Here is a 23,991-nt window from a genome sequence, read left to right on the forward strand (position 1 = left end):
TTAGGGGCTTTGTTTTGGGGGCAAGCTACAGTTAAGTGTCCTTGCTTCTTGCAGGTATTACACCAGGCCTTTAAGGGATCAAAGTTCTTCCCCCTATATGGTTGGGGCACATAGGGAGTAGTTTGGGTCCCACCCACCTGAACAGGTTTTTGGGGCCCTTTGGAAGACTCAAACTTCTTATCTTGGGGATTCTCACCACCTTTCCCTGGGGAGGTTTTGGGACCACTTTCTTTTGGTCACCCCCAGTGGTTGTCTTAGTCACCCTAGTCTTGACCCAGTGGTCTGCCTTCTTTCCCAATTCTTGGGGAGAAATTAGACCTAGGTCTACCAAATGCTGATGCAACTTTTCGTTTGTGCAGTTACTCAAAATATGTTCCTTCATGAATAAATTGTACAATCCATTAAAATCCTGCACACCATGTCCAGCTAACCAACCATCCAGTGTCTTCACTGAGAAATCTACAAAATCAATCCAGGATTGGGTCTGGGTTTTGTGAACCCCCCTGAATCTAATTCTATACTCCTCGGTGGTGAATCCAAATCCCTCAATCAGAGCTTTCTTCATGAGGTCATAGGATCCTGCCTCTGGCCCAGAAAGGGTCAGAAGCTTGTCTCTGCAGTTACCAGAGAACAGTTCCCACAGGAGTGCCCCCCAGAGAGGTTTCTTCACTTTTCTGATATCACAAGCCCTCTCAAAGGCTGTGAACCATTTGGTGATATCATCACCTTCCTCAAATTTAGGGACAATCCCTTTGGGGATTTTAAGGTCAGAAGTTTCCTCCCTATCCTTATTTTTATTATTGCTGCCACCATTGATGGGTGCTAAACCCATCTCTCTCCTTTCTTTTTCTAGAGCCAGGAGCCTGGACTCTAGCTCTAATCTTTTGGCCAGCCTCACAAGGCTGTCCTCCTCACCGGGGGGTCCCCGAGTGATCTCTCTGGGACCAGAGCCACCTGTGTAGTCTCTAGGTGCCCAGATGCTAATCCTTGGATTGGAGGGTATGGTTGCCCTCTCCTCCCTAGGGAATAGCATGGGGGGGTTTTTGTCAACCTCCTCTGCTTCCCTTTCCTCATCTGACTGGCCATCACCATGTTCAGATGGGTGGTCCTTAGCATACTCAGCCAAGAGCTCCTGGAGCCCTAGTTTGGTTGGATGCAGGCCCATTTGTAAATTTTTAAGTTTGCATAAGGACCTCAATTCCTTGAAAGACAAGTGTAAGTAAGGTGTGAGGTCGAGCTCCTCCACCAGGTCCATATTATTATTATCACTAATAGCTGGGTTTGTTTGAGACATTCTAACCTGACAGTTCTAACCCTCTACCCTGACTATAGTGACTTTTATTTTTCTAAAATTCTAATGGGACTTATGCAAGGCCCTAGCAAGACTTTTAGTAATTTTGGAAAGACCAATCATAATGCTAAAGGCAATTTTTAAGAGTTCTGTTGTGTGGTCAGATGGTAACCAAGTAGTCCAACAAATGCAAGTTTGTATCCCACCGCTGATCCACCAATGTGAGAAAGTGGCTCTGTATATACTGTTCCTTAATAGGTACAGGGTGTACAGAGTCCACAGACCCCAAGGGTTTAACAGAGGTTAAAGTTAGATATAACATTACTCTCCAAAGTGGTAGCCTGGTCGAGAAGTGTGGCTCAATGATTAGAGCGGCAGACCCTGATGCAGAGATCTAGCCCGGGACCAGGGTTCAATTCCCTGCCTCGGCGGGTCTTGGGCTCAAAAATTCCATGGACCTGATAATTCTTGCCTCGGTGCCATTCCAATCATGGAGTCCCACTCTGCAACTCTGGGCAATAGCTTGCTTAATCTCCACAACGGCTCCCACAACGCTAAGGATGCCTGGCCTCCACCTTGGGGGTGCCCAGGAGTGGATGCCTCACAGGGAAAGCCAGGATGGGTTCCACAGCGGTATTCGTACAAGCGCCTTGAGACCCTTGCGGGTGAGTAGTGCGCTATACAAGTATCAATTTACATTTACATTTAAGGCAGTATCAGAGGACAGTGTAAAGCATTTGTTATACACACTCAGTCAGCAAATAGTTCCACACACTCAATGACTGAACTCTAGGCCAATGGTTTGTATATAAAAAATATATGCTTGTTTTATTTTAGAACCAACACTTGGAATTAAAATATACTTTCTCGACAGGAGATGTTTCATAAAAATACTTTTGTATATGCAATAGACTTTTTAGTAAACAGTTACAAGTAGTTGCAGTAGGCAACTCTATTCCTAAACACAATACATTGAGCTCAATGATAAATTCAAATTATATGCAAGAGATTACTTTTTAGATTACTTTTGTAATTCCAGGCTTGGATCCTAGATCCAGTCCTGGGTCAGTTCTCAGAATCAGCTGTTGAAAGTCGACTTTGGTACTGTAATGATTTTTAACTAATATTTAGCTATTTCAAAAGTTAGCACTTAGAAAATATTTCAGAGCAAACAATCAATGATTCCCTATGGAAGGAAATGTAGGTTACAGGTACAGTAGGTTATCGTTACTTTTGTAATCCAGTACTGGGTGTCTAGACTCAGTGCTGGGACCTTTATCCAAAACAAGTAAGTAATTACGTTTTCAGATGTTATACGATTTTTGATGAATATTTAGAATTTGCAGAAATCAACACTTAGAAGAAATTTCACAGAAAAACAGTCAATGGTTTCCTATGGAAGAAAAATGAGTTAAAGGTAAGTATAGTTGTGGGTACTTTTCAGAGTCAGTGCTGGGCACCAAGATCCAGCACTGGGAGCTCACCTAAGAGCAGGTGAGTAAATTCGTTTTTGGCACTCGACTGATTTTTGGTGAATATTTTGAGTTTTGAAAAGTCCACACCGAAGAATTTCCAAGAAAAAGCCAGTCAATGTTACCCTATGAGGAAAATGAAGTTAGCGGTTTAAGGGTAAGTACTCGACTGGCAGAGTTGAAGTCCTGGGCATAGACTCAGGGGTCCCCCAGTGTCAGGTAGGTACAGTCAGTTCACCCTCAGCGGTTTCAGGACGGCCGGGTGCAGAGAGAGTTAGGCCCAATGTTATCCTACGAGGGATAGGGGGGCCTGGGTTGGTGGCTGCTGTCGGGCAAGCCACGCGGCTGTGGGAGCTTGGCTCCTGGTCACTTACTCAGGGCAAGTGGGGAAGTAGGTTAGAGTAGAGTTTTCACTGCCAGGGCCACTCGGGCGGCTGGGTGCAGGGTGCTTTTGAGCCGTCGGGCGCTCAATTGATTTCTATGGGAAATCTCTGGTTCGGAAAAAGACTGCAGGCTCGGGGACGAGGACTCTTCAGGTGCCACCACCACTTCGAGGGGTAAGTTGGGTAGTTGGAGGATAGGTAGGTACCCCGGGATTGGGCACAGAGGGCCGTGGGGCGCCGGGTGCAGGGGTGCCTTTTGATGTCGGAAATCTTACCCTCTTGTTGATCGCGGTTGGGGTGGCACTCTGTTCTGAGGCTGCAGGCTTCTTCAGGATAGTCGAGGGGGGTCCTTGGGTGCCGGACTCGGGGTCACAGTCGCTGTGGGGTCGTCCTCGTGGGTTTAGTTCACTCCGGCACCGGCCAGGCTTGGCGGGTGCAGAGTGGGCTGGGATCGCGGTTCCGGGCTGCTGCCAGGGGTGAAAGGTAGGTTCTGAGTAGAGCCTCTACTCATGGGAGTCCCAGGGGATCAGAGTTCAAAGGTATCTAGGTCCTCCGTGGTTTCTGAGGTTGCTGGCCACAAGAGATGCCGGGTTTGGAGCAGGAGCAAGTCCGAGGTCGACAGGCCGGTATGGCTGGGGCCAAAGCAGTTGGTGTCTCCTTCTCCTTTGCAGCTGCAGGGCAGGTCTTCTTTTCTTCTCGCTCTTCTTGTAGTTTCGGAATCTGGAATCTGCGGAAGGAAGGTTCAGGGTGCCCCTAAATACTAGATTTAGGGGCATTACAGGTAGGTGAAGGCCAGGGACCAATGGGTCCTTGTCCTGGGGTGGCTACACCCCCTATCCTTCCCCTCTCCTGTGGGAGGGGGGCAGTAGCCTAATCCTGATAGGGTAGGGCCTCCCATCTTCAAGATGGCGAGAGCCCGGAGATGTGCTTCACCTCGCCTCCCCCACCGGTGGGGTGGGCAGGCTGGCACATCCCCTGTCCTTGTATGGGGTTTCCGGCCAAGCTTCCTGCCAGAGTGGGGGGTTGCAGTGGCCTGGGGAAACTCCTAGAGGCGGCAGGCCTTTGAAGCTTCCCCTTGCTCATCCTGGGGGAGGAGATCTATCACCTCACCCAGGATATGCATTGTTGCAGGCCCGGGAGAGCAGGTGCTCTCCCACCCAGGGGTCCAGCAACATGTCTGCTGTGTGGCAGCCTGGGCAGCCTCAGAGCAGACGTGGATTGTAGGTTAGTTGTAAGGTGGCATCTCTAAGATGCCCTCTGGGGTGCTTGGTACATTAAATCTCACAGTGGCATCAGTGTGGGTTTAATGTGCTGAGAAGTTTGATACCAAACTTCCCAGTCTTTAGTGTTGCCATTATGGTGCTGTGGAGCTCGTGTTTGACGAGCTCTCAGCACCATGTACTCTTAAATGGCAGCACTGCACTTACAGTGCCCGGGAATGGACCTGGGTACTATAGGGGCACAGGGCTCCTGCTCCTGTGCCCACACCATGGGCATAAGGCACCCAGCCAGAGGGGTGACTGACATATGCCTTGGCAGTGTGGGTGTTGGGCATGGCACACAGAGATGTGTGCCATGTCGACTCTTCATTTTGGCCTGCACCCAGACACTCAGCCTGCAAAGGCAGTGTGTGTGTGTAAGGGTACAGGGCCCCTAAGGGTGGCACAATGAGTGCTGCAGCCCTTAGGGGTCTTCCCTGGTCACAAGGCACTGGGTACCTAGGGTACAATTTACTAGGGGCTGACATGTGGCCAGGGTTTGCCAATTTGGAGTTTGTGTGTTTTAAGGAAAGAACATAGGCCCTGGGCACCTGATTGGCAGGAGTCCAGGGTACACTCAGTCAAAGTGCATTCAGCAATTTAGCAAAAAGTGGGGGCATACCATGCAAGAAAGAGGGCACTTTCTCACACTGGGTCATCAGTAACATGTTTTAAATTAAAAACAACCACCTCTTTCAGTTGTTTTAAGTTTCTAAAAGATGCATTTTCAGAATAGTAATTTAACATCCATCTTTACCATTAAAGAGGATTTTTAATTACAATCAATTTGAGTGTAAACAACATATCTCTACCAGCTCCCAATCTGAAGTTAGCACTTTTTAAATGTAATAAAGAAACCCATAGTTAGCCTATGGAAAAGATAGGCCTTACAACAGTGTGAAATGACTTCAGGAGTTTTTCACTGCTAGACCATGTACCTCTTAACCACAAATGTCCTAGTTTGTAACTACTAGGGGTGGTTAGGACTTACCTTTGGGGTGACATATGTTTTTAAAAGGAAGGTTTAGGTCTGGCAAAAGGTTTATTGTGCCAAGTTGAAAATAGCAGATTAGAACTGCACTAAAGGCTACAGTGGCAGGCCTGAGATATGTTTGGTGGTGGCCAATATTACCATGTTTTAAGGAGAGAGCACAGACACTTTAGAACTGGTTAGCAGAGGTAAAGTGCCCAGAATCCTAATGCCAACAGAAATGAGTTCAGCAAAAATCAGGGAGTGAAGGCAAAACGTCTGGGGGAATACCACACATGTATAAACTATACAGTAGTCCCCAGAATCACAGTTTAAAATCAATATCATCGAACCGGACACTGTTTGATGTGTCAGTTATGGTTTGCAGGTGTTTTCTGCAAGTTAATAATTGTGATTCTAGCCATAACTTGTGAATTTCAGTGGTTTTCTGATTATAATTCAAAACCATAACGTCACTTTAACTGTGTTTTTTTCAGTGAATAAGGTTTTATAAATATGAGTGTAGGAAATTTGGTTACTGGTTGGGGTGGTGGTGAATCCCTACTCAAGCAGCAATGTTTTAAATACACTGCACCCTGCGCTATGTAGGGCCTACCCTAGGGGCGCCTTAGATGTATTAAAAAGTGACGTTTGGGCCTTTGAAGAGATTTATCTAGGCAAGTCAAAATGGCAGTTTAAAACTGCACACGCAGGCTGCAATGGCAGGCCTGAGACATGTTTAAAGTGCTGTTTAAGTGGGTGACACAATAGATGCTGAAGGCCCACTATTGGCATTTAATTTAAAGGCCCTGGGTACAGGTGGTACCACTTTACTGGGGACTTACAATTAAAATAAATAGGCCAATTGGGTAGAAGCCAATTTTAACATGTTGTTTAAATGAGATAGCACAAGAACGTTAGCACTGGTTGGCAGTGGTAAAGTGTGCAGAGTCCAAAGGTCAATCAAAAACAGGAGGATTGAAGACAAAATGTTGGGGGAAACCCACACTAAGGACACCATGTCCAACAATACTTTAATATTATATAATGAAAGATAATCATAACTTCGCTTAACCTTTGTTATTTTCAGTGGCTTTTGGGGGATTTTGAAAATATTGCACTTGCAACAGTTCTTTACCCCCGACCAACCATGGGCAGTCGGCTCTGGCTGTGCATGGGTTTCAGGAGCGTGAAGTGGAGGCTGGCTACATGTATTGGCCTGTGGCTAGGCTCTGCATCAATCCTCCACAGGCAGTCAAATCCCTCTGAGCTTGACCACTGGCTATGCATAGTAGGCGTGGACTGCAGCATTTGGCCTTCGATCAGACCCAGCTCAAAACCATCCTTGGAAAGCCAACCTCTTCTGCAATTTGACTTTGACCATGCGCAGCTGGGGTTGACTGCGGGCGGCAAACCTTATGCCCAATTTGAAACGTGCGGCCAACCCCAGATGTGTAAGACCTTTGTCTATGCACAGCAAGAGTTGGCTGCATGGCTGTGTGCAGAGGCACTTTGCAGTTGTTAGGATTCCAAACAGGGCTTGAGAGCAACTCTGTTTGCGGACATTAATCCCACTCTCTCCCGGTGATGTTATCACCCTGTGCTTGGCTTGGGAATGGGATTACCCTTGGGGTAGGAAAGGGGATGGGAAGAAAGAGAAACAACACTGGATTCTACAGGCTTCAGAATAGTAGACAGGATGACATGGTTTTCATGAGCATAAAGCATAGGCAGTTTGAAGGAAGAAGGAGGGAGGTGAGTAATTCAACAGGTACTGTAAAACACTGGCAGCACTATACCTAATCAGGAGTGAACATGCTTACCTGCCAAAATGGTGTGTGCTGCCTCAGCTTCCTGGAGTCAGCAAGTGAACTAAACGGGAGGGTGGTGGGAGGTAACTGCAAGGTCAAAACTGGAGTACTGCTGCTGAGCTGTCACATCAGGGGAGAAGAGAATCTAGTATCTTCAGCAACTCACTAAACAAAAATCTGTAGGTCCGAAGAAACGTAGAAGGAATGAAACATGGAAGCCACCCCAGTGAGGAAAAAAAAACAAGCAGAATAGGTGCAAACTTAGTGAAACAAAAGGAAGATGGCCTACCACTATTGCCAGGCATTAATCCTGACTCTGCTCTTTCTGCCCCTAAAGTGACTAGCTGTTACTCCCTGTGAACCTGCCTAGTACTGAACACTAGTGCACTAACGCCCTTCTTCCTCAAATGCTGAGATAGAAACTACTTCTGTGTAATGTGTGATGTGTACCGAGTCTTGGATATTAAGTTCGCGACAGCGGAAAGGGATTGGACTTTGACCAGGCTCTGTTCCCAACTTGTCATGTGCGACCAACCCCTGTGTGTTGCTGTTTGCCAAGAGCAGCCATTGTGAACTGAATACTTATTTTTTAGGATACGTTAGTCGGGCACAGGATTCATGAATCTCGAGGCCCCATGAGTGTCCGCTGGACCAAGGAAAATCCAGGATGGTTGAATCTCACGATAGAAATATGTTTTTGATATTTATTTCCTTGCCAGAAGGGATTCCTTTGGGGCCCCCACATGAGCCTAGGCGCTGGGGTAGGTTCAGCCTGCCGCTGCTGCCCCTTTTTCTTTTTTCCCAAAATGGTGCTTGCTGCACTCTGCTGGGTTATGGTCACCACAACAGACTTTGATCAGTGGCAACCAGTCAATCAGAGCATAGCGGGCAGGCAGCAGAAGATGGAAGAAAGCAGACAGCAATTAGGGCAGGGATGTGCATACAAAACATCAACCGTTTTATGTCTGTGGCTTCCAGACCCCACTTCCTCCTCTAACTGGCCAGCCTTTTGAACGTAAGCTATTAAGGAGTATGGAGGCATATGGCCTCTATGCTGACACACACATACACACACACATACATTGCCCCAAATTTATGTGCTTAATATATAACTGTACAATGCTTCGGTGCACAGAGGGGACTGCTCTCGACTGGATCACATCCTACCTTCACAACAAAACTAATGTCATCCATACCCCCCATTTCTCTTCCAAACCGTACTACACAGAATCAGGGGTCGCTCAAGGCTCTATCATCTCACCCATGCTTTCCAACATCTACATAAAGTCATCACCGGCACTGATCGATCAATTTCACCGCACATTCTATAACTATGCAGATGACATGCAAATACTCGTTCACCTGGAAGGCCCTAAAGACATTGGAAACTCACCAATTTTCAGTTGTCTCAGAGCCGTGGATCAATGGATGACATGGTGCCATCTCAAATTGAATACTTCTAAAATGGAAATACTCACATGTGGTGATTGGAAAAATCATGACCCACTTGTCGCATAGCCTGATGATCTGGGAAAACTGCCTAAAGTATCAAAGGAAGTAAGAAACCTTGTAGTGACCATGGACTCCAAGCTATCAATCAATGCCAAAGTGTACAAACTAGCAAGATCAAGCTTTGTTACTAAAAAATCTCTGTGACGCATCTTCCCCTACTTGGGATTCCCACACAAGGTCCAGGCTACCATCTCTCTATCCAAAGTCGATTACGCCAATAGCCTCTACCATGGATCCCCGTTAACAACTATGAAAAGACTACAGCGGATTCAGAACTCAGCTGTCAGACTACTCTTACATATAAAACTGCAAGCCGACATCTCCCCTGCCTTGATAGCCCTACATTTGTTACTGGTTGCCAGACGATCCACATTCAAACTGTTTTGTATCACCCCCAAAGCAATACATGGAACAGGACCGCTCTTCATCAGGAATAAAATCACAAAATACATTTAACAAAGGAACCTCTGCTCTAGAGTGGCACTGCGCCTCAAAATCCCACCGTACAGGAAAAAAAACCTGGGTGGCACATCCTTCTCTGTTCAAGCAGCCAAACTATGGAACTCTTTACCCCAAACATAAGATCAACGGATAACCACCTTATCTTCAGAAGAATACTCAAGAATTGTCTCTTACCCACATAACCACCATACTCAGACCTAAATATACAGCATATCTTTCTGTATATAAGCATTTATTTGGACTATATATCTGTCCCTACATAGGTGTATTGCTTTGTATAAATATGAATTATAATTATGTTTTTAAAGCTATAGATATTCATTAGTTCTGCTTAACAAATATACACATTACTTATAGTTCTGTTATTCTATGTTTAACATGCATATAAGTGATTGCATAAATTGATAAATCTTTTATCATGACTATTTACCTACAATTGCTTCACTATTGAATTACAACAAAAAAACTAATTTAAAGTACAGCAACACTTGAAAGTCTGAGTTTATTAAATGCAACTTTAATCTACTTGTATTACCTTCCTTAAACATATATACCTTCTGTGTACTTATGATATACCTTCCATGTACTTATGTATCTTTATATTTATTACTTTACTTCTAATTCAGCATATCCAATGAACTACCATATATCCCACCCGATATCTCTCTTAATATATCCTCTACCTCCGCTCTGACTCATCTCAAAGCTCATTCCACTACTCGCTCCAATTCACTACCCTATTTCTCACCCTATACCACTCTCAATATATCCTCTACCTCAACTCTCTGACTCATCTCAAACCTTATTCTACTACTCTTTCCAATGCACTACCCTATTTCTCATCCTATACCTCTCACAAAATATCCTCTATCTCCACTCTCTCATTCATCCCAAATCCTATACTATTACTATGATCCCCAAAATAACGCTTTCTAGACTCTTCCCTCCTCTACCCCTCCTTACATCAACTCATACCTCTTTTACTATACAGATCTCCCTAACAAGCCTTTCTAATCCTTCCCTCTGACTTTTTCCCCCTCCATCTCCGCTTTACTTATCCCAAACCCACTCCTACTACTATGAACTCCAAAACAAAACCAATTACAAAAAATAATTTCTAGACCCTTTCTTCTTCTAGCCCTCCACTATTCATTTTACCATCCAAATAACAGACTAACATGTCCACTGCTCAAATCAAATTAATTCATATTTCCCTACACTAAATCACTACTAATCCTCTTTGGGTTCCAGAGTAGACTGATACTCGCCAAAAACTGCTACACCTCATCAGGGGTAGAAAGAGGTATATAAATACAAACCTTTCACGCTTCTATCCCTCCACTATCCTTCTCAATCCAAAGAACACAGTAACACATCCACCGCTCAAATTATTTCATATTTCACTATACTAATTCACCACTAATCCTTTTTGGGTTCTGGAGTAGTGTGAAACTTGCCGAAAAAGAGCTTTGACACTTGTCATGGGTAGTAAGCGCTATATAAATACAATTATAATACAATACAATATGATACTTTTGCCAGAAGACTTGGTTGTAGGACAGTGGCAGATCAGTCAATATCCTCCTCTTCCTACAGGATGGAGTGCTATCACCCCTAAACGCCCCTATGTGGGATCCACCCCTGCAATTGAGCCACAGCTTACCAAATTCTAACAAGCTGATAGTGGTTCTTCAGCCTAAAGCCCGGTTTCCTACCCACTTAAGTAGTTCTTTACAGTTGTCTATCAGAATAAAGTAAATGGAATTTAGAATCATCACATGTTGAAAGAGGATGAGGTGCATTTACCCGTAACTAAGGGCCAGATTTGGTGTGGTTGTTTGTGTTTGAGCTTTATCATAATGTGATTTTACATCAAAGCAAATTTAGCAATTAATTTAGATGTATTATTAAAACTGGGTACATGCTTTGAGTCTAGTGTTCATGTTGTGCGTCCAAAAGAGATAGCAAAAGGGGTAGGGTGCAAATTCTTACAATACTGTGCACAGATTGACATGTAAATTACACGGTGTATACATTTTAGTGCTGAACTGGCCAAAATGCAGTGGAAGACCCAGCGAGAGCTGTGAGTGCGGGAAGCAGTGACAGCGGCAGCAGTGCTGGATCTGAGAACTGTGGGGGTTTTAGAAAGCGCAGTACCGCAATATCGAAGCCGCAAAGTTAGGAAGCCGCCTTGGTGCCGCCTTGGTGCCGCGGGAGAGCCGCGGGAGAGCCCCGGAAGCTGCGGGAGGCTGCTGGAGAGCTCTGGAGCCCTGGTGCTGAGGAGCAGAGCAGAGCTGAGGAGTAGAGCAGAGCGGGGGCATGCGCCGAACAGCAGACTGAGCCCCGGACTGAGCCCTGCAGACAGTGCAGATAGTGAGTATGGCGCCCAGCCTGGCCCCCCTTCACCAGAGGTGAGGCGACCGGACTTCAGTGCTAGTGCTGAGGAACAGAGTCTGTGCGCCAAACAGCGGTCTGAGCCCCGCAGACAGTGAATGAGGCGCCCAGCCTTGCCCCCTTCACCAGAGGTGAGGTGACCGGCCTTTTGTCATGGGGAGGGAGGCATCTGGAGCCATTATACACTGCGGTACAATGCGGTGGGCACAAGAGCGTGAGCGTAACAAGAGCTTAATCACTGCGGCAGGAGCCGTGGAGGGTGCTGCCTGGTGGGGGGGGGGCTATGCAGTGGGAGCAGCGAAAGTTCGAGGCAGAAGCTGCATATTAGAAGGCTTGCCTAACGCGGACGGAACCACAGACCAGAGGGTTGCCTGTGCCGAAGTAATTCTGCCTGGAGTGGTGAAATCCGCGAAAGTTGGTTCAAGACAATAGGAATAGGAACAGCATATTGGAAATGTTGTTTTAATACAGCAGGAGCCGCGGGCTAACTCAAAGCAAGGCAGGCCTTGCAAGGCACCCCTGGAGGTGGCATTGTTCAACGACAAGAGCCGCAAAACCTTTTAGGGTTGATTTAGGTTGATTAGGCCGCAGCACTAGCAACGCTGTGTAACAACCATACTAACCCCACCACCTACTGCAATTGAGTAAATTCACCAGTGGTGTTTCCAAGGGGATACAAGCCATTACTGCAACAGTGAAATATGAGATCTGGGAAAGTTCAGCAGGTGAATATAGACAAAAACAAAATAGATAAAAAAAAGTCACAGAGGAAGGGCCAGAAATAAGCCAAAAAAGAAAGGCCCCCAGACAGAGAGAGAGGTTAGTCTCGGCACCAACACCAGACATAACATCCTTTAGCCCTGGTAAAAACACCGGGATCCAAAAATACTTCTTTTTACAGGACCCAATGGCTGCCATTTACGCTCCAACTGCAGAGACAGCCCGGTTGCCGAGTCCCATAGCACCAGCAACAAGGGCAAACAAAAGTCATGATAAATCAGGAATGACAGAGCAACCGCAAAAGCGTGCATCCACTTCCAGTACAATTAGTCTCCCTTCCGTACAGCTACAGCCAAATATCTCCAATTCACAAAAAATAAAGCCAGGCCTACAAAAACCAATCATGGAAACGCAAGCAAGTAGATTGGTAACAGCAATAGCTCAGATACACCAGATCACACCTCCAATAAACCAAGCATTGGGAAGAGGCATAAACGAGGTTAATAAAAACAAGCACTTGGAGGAAATAAAAAACAAACTGGATGATCAGGAAATGCATGGACAATGCCTGGTCAAGCTCATTTTCACTATCAAACTATGCCAACATGTTGCAAATATTAGATACCAATACTCAAATGAAGGAAATAACGAACGATGTAAGTGAAGGGAATATTGTTTCACCTTCTATTGGGAAGGGAGCATCGGGAAAAGCAGGAATGGTGGTATCTTCTCCATCAAATCTGGGTCAAAGAATAGACCAACAGACAAATGCACAGGAGGAAGGAATTCTATCAAGGATAAAAGATCACTTAAATTTGTCATCACCAATAACTATTTCATCGGTCAGCAGGATTGACAAACAGGGGAACGCACAGGAGGAAGGAAGCTTCTTGACGAAAATAAATCAATTAAATTTGTCATCTCCGATAAAAATTGCACCTGTAAGTAGGACTAATCACGAGACTAGGGATACTGGAAAATCCCTTGATGAATTGCACATGGCACCATGAAGTAACACTCTATTAAGCACACTGGCAGAAGCAATCAGGGTACTGAGCTTTCAATCAGATAAAATGGAAGTCCAGATTGACCTCATAAACCTAATAGCTGGTCATATTGCGGGGATAAATACCAAGCTGGATTCAATCACCTCCTTTGTAATGCGCTGGGGAACCCCCGAATTACTAATAAATAATCCCCATCTGCATCTCACTTGCGGATGTGGCAAAATAATAGATAAATTGGCAAATCTGCCCGAAATATTATGTGATATCCTAGGGGCAGTGTAATTACCAACAAAATCCAAACATAAAAGGGAAACCCAAAAGGCCACAGAGGAAAAGGATCCAGTCAAAGATAAAAATAAATGTAAAGAGATACGTGTTATAGACATGGGAGAAGCCGAACAAGAGGATATAGAGGATCTATGTTCTAAAACAAGGGACCATCAAATCGAAGTTACACAGTGCACTATTGTTACTTCAAAAACAGCAAAACCCACAAAAAGACAAAGAAAACGTAGTAGAAAGGGTAGGGCAAAATATAATATTCAAGCAACTACAAAATTAGAGAACATTTTCCCCATCTTTACAAATCAAAACATACAAAGGAAAGAAAACAAAGCATTAACAGTAGGTACAGTAGAGGATCCAATAATGGGCCCAGAACAATCAAATCATTCAATGGATTTCAACAGTTTCAGTACAAAGCAAAATGCACCAAGTACTCTGGCTATTACCAACAAAGAGAATATGAACCAGATGCTTCTCACAACACCTATCCATCGGCCAACCTCAGATTACGCGCCAACTCCCGGAATTTCAAAAAGGCAATTAGAGCAAAGCCAACATACTGATAAGGGAGAAGGGGCAGAAAAAACATTGCAGACCCAAACAAGAGCTATACCTGAAGAGGATAGTGGTTCCAGTCCAGATTACAGAGTTCAAGTACCCGTCCGGGAAAAGGAGTGCAAATTACGGCAATTAAAAAAAATCCAATATATTAAAAAGGGAGAAGGGGCCTGAAAAATATTGCAGGCTCGTTTAAGGATCAAACCCGAAGATGAGAGAGGTATCAGTCCAGATAATGGATGGCAGACAGCTAGGAGGAGAAAGGGAGACATAAAACGAGAAAGGCCAGCAAGAAGGGAAAGAACATCAGGTAATAAGGCGTATGAGAAAACAGACTACAACGAACATAGTAGCCAAAATTCAATAAAAGTCACAATAAATAGAATAGGCGGATTATGTAGGATGCCCTCTATCGAGCAGCCAAGCAAGCCAAAAGGGCTAGTAATACATGTAGAAGAAGGAAAATTGAAGCAAGAGTTAAAGGAAGTACATAAGCCGGATACTCTACAGGAAAAGATCAGCAAAGAACAAAGGAGTCAAGACAGACATATTGATAATGAAATCACGAACACCAAAAATACTCAGGTAGAAAAAGAGGAAAGTTTGGGAAGTGCCATTTGCTCAGAACAAATCTCTGGGAAAATACATTGAAATTGGCATTTGTGCCCGAATATTGCACAAAAGGAAGGCAAGACACACTAAATAGAGGGAACCTTTTAAGGTTGTTTAAAGAAATTCCAGAACTAAAAGGAAAACTGTCGCATGACCTGCTAGCTGTGGAATTTAAGCATTCCCCGGAAACCCCGGACATTGAAGAGACTCTGACTACCTGGTCCTCAAAGGAACTAGTGGACAGGATATACGCAACCAGATCAACATTCGAATTCTGGGGAATTACACTGAGGCCTTATAAACACCCACGGTACCCTTACCCCCTCCTAACAAATCAGATGATTCAAAAATTGGAGTACGCATCTGCAGAAAAGAAAGAAACCTGCTTACAGGGCGCCCGATCCACCACGCCATCGGGGCGAACAAATTTAAAAGAGGGCAACAAAATAGCAATGCAATCCAACCCTGTAAAGTCTAGAGATGACAGTACAGACTGGTCTTGGGTGCCAAAAGTACTCAGCAATACGCGTACCTAACGAACAGTCTAACACACTTACGATTGACAAAAGGCGGGGGCATATAGTCCTGGTTAATGAGCAGGATTCAGTAGAATCCCCGAGGGAGGGCCACATGTAAAGATCTGTACATGGAGCGTCCACGGATTTAAAAACATGGGTCATGACCATGAGACTCTGTCATTCCTTGAACAACATGACATATTACTATTTCAAGAAACTTGGAATATGAACCCAACAGCAATATCAGGTTACATAGAACATCACATTCTAGCAGAAGGATTTGCAAGATTTGGTCACCCGAGGGGAGGCTTATCAACATATATATTACAAAAACATGGTTGGCAAACAGAAGAGTTAGATGCCGGGGTAAACTGGCTGCAAGTTACAAAATGTACCCGAAAGCGAACCTCGAACAAACAAGACTGGCATCTAATACTAGTCAACATATATGTTCATCCTGCAAAAAAAAAATCAGAAGGAAAAATTCACAATACTAATGAATCTGATCAGTGCACTGCAAAAATCACAAGAATTCTGCCCTTTGATCATCTCAGGAGATTTTAATAGTAACCTAATAAAACAGAATAAAAGAAAGGGGCAGGAGGACTGGGGATACCAAATAATTACGCAAAAGTTAGAAAAGTACGGCCTGTCAATCCTGAATGGTAACACTATGGGGGATAGGCCTGCCGCAACAACGTACTCAAATGGAAAAAGCAGATCAATAATAGATTTTACCATCATTAGCAGTAATCTAGTCCCAAGAATAGACTCATTCCAAGTCTGTCCACGCATAGAAAGTGACTACCTCCCGCAAATAACAGACCTTAATATAAACCTGGCAAGGGCGCAAAAAATAAACACTCTGGGACAACACGTAGAAAAGTTTAACCTGAGGAAATTAAGATAGCGAGGACTAAACATGACGACCATAATGGACACTCTCAAAAAACATATGAGTCAAACAGGGCCTCCAACAGAAGGAAATCAAATAAAAATTTGGGAAGATCTGTGCCTCTTCCTTACCCGGAACTTTTCAGCCACTAATAGAAACACACAAAAAATATACATCTGAAAGGATCCATGGTTTAACCTCTCTCTACGAGAAGAAAAGAGAAGGATGGCAAAAGAGGTGCGAACTCAAGCCATGGCGGCCAAAATGGGTAAAAATACAGACAAGGATAAACTAAAGGACCTGCAGAAGAAATATAAGAAGATGCTGAGGGAAGCAAAGACAGAATATAAAGAAAAAACCTGGACAGCAGACTGAGCCCCGGACTGAGCCCTGCAGACAGTGCAGATAGTGAGTATGGCGCCCAGCCTGGCCCCCCTTCACCAGAGGTGAGGCGACCGGACTTCAGTGCTAGTGCTGAGGAACAGAGTCTGTGCGCCAAACAGCGGTCTGAGCCCCGCAGACAGTGAATGAGGCGCCCAGCCTTGCCCCCTTCACCAGAGGTGAGGTGACCGGCCTTTTGTCATGGGGAGGGAGGCATCTGGAGCCATTATACACTGCGGTACAATGCGGTGGGCACAAGAGCGTGAGCGTAACAAGAGCTTAATCACTGCGGCAGGAGCCGTGGAGGGTGCTGCCTGGTGGGGGGGGGGCTATGCAGTGGGAGCAGCGAAAGTTCGAGGCAGAAGCTGCATATTAGAAGGCTTGCCTAACGCGGACGGAACCACAGACCAGAGGGTTGCCTGTGCCGAAGTAATTCTGCCTGGAGTGGTGAAATCCGCGAAAGTTGGTTCAAGACAATAGGAATAGGAACAGCATATTGGAAATGTTGTTTTAATACAGCAGGAGCCGCGGGCTAACTCAAAGCAAGGCAGGCCTTGCAAGGCACCCCTGGAGGTGGCATTGTTCAACGACAAGAGCCGCAAAACCTTTTAGGGTTGATTTAGGTTGATTAGGCCGCAGCACTAGCAACACTGTGTAACAACCATACTAACCCCACCACCTACTGCAATTGAGTAAATTCACCAGTGGTGTTTCCAAGGGGATACAAGCCATTACTGCAACAGTGAAATATGAGATCTGGGAAAGTTCAGCAGGTGAATATAGACAAAAACAAAATAGATAAAAAAAAGTCACAGAGGAAGGGCCAGAAATAAGCCAAAAAAGAAAGGCCCCCAGACAGAGAGAGAGGTTAGTCTCGGCACCAACACCAGACATAACATCCTTTAGCCCTGGTAAAAACACCGGGATCCAAAAATACTTCTTTTTACAGGACCCAATGGCTGCCATTTACGCTCCAACTGCAGAGACAGCCCGGTTGCCGAGTCCCATAGCACCAGCAACAAGGGCAAACAAAAGTCATGATAAATCAGGAATGACAGAGCAACCGCAAAAGCGTGCATCCACTTCCAGTACAATTAGTCTCCCTTCCGTACAGCTACAGCCAAATATCTCCAATTCACAAAAAATAAAGCCAGGCCTACAAAAACCAATCATGGAAACGCAAGCAAGTAGATTGGTAACAGCAATAGCTCAGATACACCAGATCACACCTCCAATAAACCAAGCATTGGGAAGAGGCATAAACGAGGTTAATAAAAACAAGCACTTGGAGGAAATAAAAAACAAACTGGATGATCAGGAAATGCATGGACAATGCCTGGTCAAGCTCATTTTCACTATCAAACTATGCCAACATGTTGCAAATATTAGATACCAATACTCAAATGAAGGAAATAACGAACGATGTAAGTGAAGGGAATATTGTTTCACCTTCTATTGGGAAGGGAGCATCGGGAAAAGCAGGAATGGTGGTATCTTCTCCATCAAATCTGGGTCAAAGAATAGACCAACAGACAAATGCACAGGAGGAAGGAATTCTATCAAGGATAAAAGATCACTTAAATTTGTCATCACCAATAACTATTTCATCGGTCAGCAGGATTGACAAACAGGGGAACGCACAGGAGGAAGGAAGCTTCTTGACGAAAATAAATCAATTAAATTTGTCATCTCCGATAAAAATTGCACCTGTAAGTAGGACTAATCACGAGACTAGGGATACTGGAAAATCCCTTGATGAATTGCACATGGCACCATGAAGTAACACTCTATTAAGCACACTGGCAGAAGCAATCAGGGTACTGAGCTTTCAATCAGATAAAATGGAAGTCCAGATTGACCTCATAAACCTAATAGCTGGTCATATTGCGGGGATAAATACCAAGCTGGATTCAATCACCTCCTTTGTAATGCGCTGGGGAACCCCCGAATTACTAATAAATAATCCCCATCTGCATCTCACTTGCGGATGTGGCAAAATAATAGATAAATTGGCAAATCTGCCCGAAATATTATGTGATATCCTAGGGGCAGTGTAATTACCAACAAAATCCAAACATAAAAGGGAAACCCAAAAGGCCACAGAGGAAAAGGATCCAGTCAAAGATAAAAATAAATGTAAAGAGATACGTGTTATAGACATGGGAGAAGCCGAACAAGAGGATATAGAGGATCTATGTTCTAAAACAAGGGACCATCAAATCGAAGTTACACAGTGCACTATTGTTACTTCAAAAACAGCAAAACCCACAAAAAGACAAAGAAAACGTAGTAGAAAGGGTAGGGCAAAATATAATATTCAAGCAACTACAAAATTAGAGAACATTTTCCCCATCTTTACAAATCAAAACATACAAAGGAAAGAAAACAAAGCATTAACAGTAGGTACAGTAGAGGATCCAATAATGGGCCCAGAACAATCAAATCATTCAATGGATTTCAACAGTTTCAGTACAAAGCAAAATGCACCAAGTACTCTGGCTATTACCAACAAAGAGAATATGAACCAGATGCTTCTCACAACACCTATCCATCGGCCAACCTCAGATTACGCGCCAACTCCCGGAATTTCAAAAAGGCAATTAGAGCAAAGCCAACATACTGATAAGGGAGAAGGGGCAGAAAAAACATTGCAGACCCAAACAAGAGCTATACCTGAAGAGGATAGTGGTTCCAGTCCAGATTACAGAGTTCAAGTACCCGTCAGGGAAAAGGAGTGCAAATTACGGCAATTAAAAAAAATCCAATATATTAAAAAGGGAGAAGGGGCCTGAAAAATATTGCAGGCTCGTTTAAGGATCAAACCCGAAGATGAGAGAGGTATCAGTCCAGATAATGGATGGCAGACAGCTAGGAGGAGAAAGGGAGACATAAAACGAGAAAGGCCAGCAAGAAGGGAAAGAACATCAGGTAATAAGGCGTATGAGAAAACAGACTACAACGAACATAGTAGCCAAAATTCAATAAAAGTCACAATAAATAGAATAGGCGGATTATGTAGGATGCCCTCTATCGAGCAGCCAAGCAAGCCAAAAGGGCTAGTAATACATGTAGAAGAAGGAAAATTGAAGCAAGAGTTAAAGGAAGTACATAAGCCGGATACTCTACAGGAAAAGATCAGCAAAGAACAAAGGAGTCAAGACAGACATATTGATAATGAAATCACGAACACCAAAAATACTCAGGTAGAAAAAGAGGAAAGTTTGGGAAGTGCCATTTGCTCAGAACAAATCTCTGGGAAAATACATTGAAATTGGCATTTGTGCCCGAATATTGCACAAAAGGAAGGCAAGACACACTAAATAGAGGGAACCTTTTAAGGTTGTTTAAAGAAATTCCAGAACTAAAAGGAAAACTGTCGCATGACCTGCTAGCTGTGGAATTTAAGCATTCCCCGGAAACCCCGGACATTGAAGAGACTCTGACTACCTGGTCCTCAAAGGAACTAGTGGACAGGATATACGCAACCAGATCAACATTCGAATTCTGGGGAATTACACTGAGGCCTTATAAACACCCACGGTACCCTTACCCCCTCCTAACAAATCAGATGATTCAAAAATTGGAGTACGCATCTGCAGAAAAGAAAGAAACCTGCTTACAGGGCGCCCGATCCACCACGCCATCGGGGCGAACAAATTTAAAAGAGGGCAACAAAATAGCAATGCAATCCAACCCTGTAAAGTCTAGAGATGACAGTACAGACTGGTCTTGGGTGCCAAAAGTACTCAGCAATACGCGTACCTAACGAACAGTCTAACACACTTACGATTGACAAAAGGCGGGGGCATATAGTCCTGGTTAATGAGCAGGATTCAGTAGAATCCCCGAGGGAGGGCCACATGTAAAGATCTGTACATGGAGCGTCCACGGATTTAAAAACATGGGTCATGACCATGAGACTCTGTCATTCCTTGAACAACATGACATATTACTATTTCAAGAAACTTGGAATATGAACCCAACAGCAATATCAGGTTACATAGAACATCACATTCTAGCAGAAGGATTTGCAAGATTTGGTCACCCGAGGGGAGGCTTATCAACATATATATTACAAAAACATGGTTGGCAAACAGAAGAGTTAGATGCCGGGGTAAACTGGCTGCAAGTTACAAAATGTACCCGAAAGCGAACCTCGAACAAACAAGACTGGCATCTAATACTAGTCAACATATATGTTCATCCTGCAAAAAAAAAATCAGAAGGAAAAATTCACAATACTAATGAATCTGATCAGTGCACTGCAAAAATCACAAGAATTCTGCCCTTTGATCATCTCAGGAGATTTTAATAGTAACCTAATAAAACAGAATAAAAGAAAGGGGCAGGAGGACTGGGGATACCAAATAATTACGCAAAAGTTAGAAAAGTACGGCCTGTCAATCCTGAATGGTAACACTATGGGGGATAGGCCTGCCGCAACAACGTACTCAAATGGAAAAAGCAGATCAATAATAGATTTTACCATCATTAGCAGTAATCTAGTCCCAAGAATAGACTCATTCCAAGTCTGTCCACGCATAGAAAGTGACTACCTCCCGCAAATAACAGACCTTAATATAAACCTGGCAAGGGCGCAAAAAATAAACACTCTGGGACAACACGTAGAAAAGTTTAACCTGAGGAAATTAAGATAGCGAGGACTAAACATGACGACCATAATGGACACTCTCAAAAAACATATGAGTCAAACAGGGCCTCCAACAGAAGGAAATCAAATAAAAATTTGGGAAGATCTGTGCCTCTTCCTTACCCGGAACTTTTCAGCCACTAATAGAAACACACAAAAAATATACATCTGAAAGGATCCATGGTTTAACCTCTCTCTACGAGAAGAAAAGAGAAGGATGGCAAAAGAGGTGCGAACTCAAGCCATGGCGGCCAAAATGGGTAAAAATACAGACAAGGATAAACTAAAGGACCTGCAGAAGAAATATAAGAAGATGCTGAGGGAAGCAAAGACAGAATATAAAGAAAAAACCTGGCCAAAACAATTATGGGCAAGTACACTGCCAAACAGTAGGCAATTCTGGGGTATCATAAATAATATGACAAAGGGAAGAAAATTACAACAAGAAGCGGGAATAGGCGAAAAAATCTGGATACAGCATGTACATAATAGATACAGCAGTGCGAGGAACAACAAGCACGCAACGGCAATAAACCCCTCAATTTTCCCAAAAGATCTAAGACCTGAAGTAGAGGAACATATCGGTCAAGCAGTAAGCTGCAACGACTCAAATGATCGAAACAAAGCAATTGAGAGGAATAATAAAAAGATTAAAAACGGAGGGGGCGGCAGGCCCTAATGGTCTGTCCAATGCACTATTTAAACACGCTCCGGACTTTTGGGCCGATTACCTCGCGCCTTTTTTTAATCAAATCTACAGACAGAATAACGTTCCCAAATCATGGAAAGGGAACATTATTCATCCAATATTCAAACAGGGAGACCACAATAATCCAGAACACTACAGATTGATATCATTGATGGATGTTGAGGCCAAACTATACGGATCATGCCTACTACTCCACTTGCAAAATTGGATGTACGAGACAAGTATAACTCCCATGTTTCAAACCGGTTTTAGACCAGGGGTGGGCACTTTAACAAACCTGGCCACGTTGGCACTCTTAATTGAAAAAGAAAGAAAAAAGAAAACACGGTTGTTTGCATGTTTTGTCGACTTGAAAGCCGCATTTGACAAAGTAAGCAAAAATCACCTTTGGGAAAAATTGAAAGCACGGGGGCTACCAAGCAAACTACTGGATGCAATAATAGCCCTACACAGACACCTGGGCAAGAGCGAAACTAGGCGACGGTCTTAGTACCACCACCAGTATGTACACACAGCAAGGACTAAAACAAGGCTGCGTCTTAGCCCCGAGCCTATTCAACTTATTTATGGCAGATATCAGTAAACACATGCAAGCAGCCGATTGCCATCCACCAAACTTAGCAAACAAGCCAATCCCCTTCTTTCAGTACGCAGACAATATAGTCGTGCTGAGCCAAAGCCCCATCGGGTTACAGAGAGTGATAAACAACCTAGTCACCTATCTGGACGGAGACAGCTTGGAATTAAATAAAGACAAAACCAAGGTAGTACGTCTTGTGGATCCTAAAAAAGCAAGTTTAAATGGTTAGTAAAAGGGACTATAATTGCAGAACAAGCGGCCTACAAATTCCTTGGCTTAAAAGTGGGAAGAGGCTCAACACACAAAGAACACAAAATGAACCTAAAAGCAAAATCTCAATCGTTAATCTTTGCGTACAGATTACTGAATAAAAAACTGAGTTGCCCGAACCATGCACACCTTCTAAAAGTGATGGCAGAACAAATAGTACCGTCATTGTCATATGCCCTAGTAGTTTGGTGTGGCAAAGAAGTGGAACTGCTAAACGAACTTCAGACGAAGGTTTATAAAGCTGTTTTTAACTTACCAAGGTCCGCTGCCCCAGCTCAGGTCAGGCTGGAATTTGGCCTTCAAAATCAGAAATTCCGGAGCATGAGTGGCTTCGTGAAGCGATGCCATAAATTCTGTGCATCCGAACTGGGGTCATTGAACAATCTATGCTGGAAAGAAATCAAAAACCAGATGGATCAAGACATTCCACACTCATGGGGAGCCTATCTGAATAAATAATTGGCGGAACTTGACATATAAACGGTATGGGACAGCCAGATAGACCGGGCAGCTTTTGGCAAATTGGCAAATAAGATTGCAAAGAGGAAGTCTTTTTTAGAACATAAAATAACAACCTTGAAACGCAGGCATGGGTGGACTGTGATTAACTCCTACATATCAACATACCACAGGCCTACTTAGTAACTCATTTTAGTGCGGAGTTAAAAAAGAGATTCACCAATTACTGGTTGGGCATGCATGATTCGAAAGATCTACAACCGTCCTGGAAAAGCAATCAACAAGCAGCACACTGTCGTCTATGTGGTTTTTGTAATGAAACGTTAACTCACCTGCTGTGTGTATGCCCCGTAGTTAAGGAAATAAGAAGGGGGCTTTTAAAACCGATTTTTAACGAATTGAACATTCGTACATGCAGGCAAGCAGTGATACGTTGGTTGGAATAGTCCTCTATAATCTTGGCTTGCCAAGGGGTAAAATATCTGGCAAAAGTAAGGGAACTTTTAAAGCAAGCAGATTTAGAGGACATTGATAAAGTACGAACAAGGGCGGCTTCACTAACCCAAGTAGCAAGCGATCTGAAACCCTAATCCACAGGATAACAGGAACAATACAGAAAAACGGCAGCTGACCAAACCTTATTGTAAAGTTTGGTACCTGATGGACATTTTATTTCAAATAATCTAATCTTTGGACAATTTCGGTCACTTGAGTACTTTGGAAACTTGTGAATAAATTGAACTGTCGCAGATTGTGTAACTGGTTAGCCAACATTTTACGTGCTTTATTAAA

General features: G+C 43.9%; 1 protein-coding gene across 1 annotated transcript in view; it reads right to left on the reverse strand.

Moving 5' to 3' along the window:
• Positions 1-23,991, reverse strand: part of LOC146789981 (uncharacterized) — a 131,566-nt gene that overhangs the window by 87,086 nt on the left and 20,489 nt on the right. The window contains exon 2 of the mRNA XM_085631238.1: positions 22,997-23,129. Within this exon, the coding sequence (XP_085487364.1) occupies positions 22,997-23,088 (92 nt within the window). The 5' untranslated portion in view covers positions 23,089-23,129. The remainder of the gene's footprint in view (positions 1-22,996; positions 23,130-23,991) is intronic.

This window comes from Triturus cristatus, chromosome 10, assembly GCF_964204655.1.
Source record: "Triturus cristatus chromosome 10, aTriCri1.1, whole genome shotgun sequence".
Classification (NCBI taxonomy): domain Eukaryota; kingdom Metazoa; phylum Chordata; class Amphibia; order Caudata; family Salamandridae; genus Triturus; species Triturus cristatus.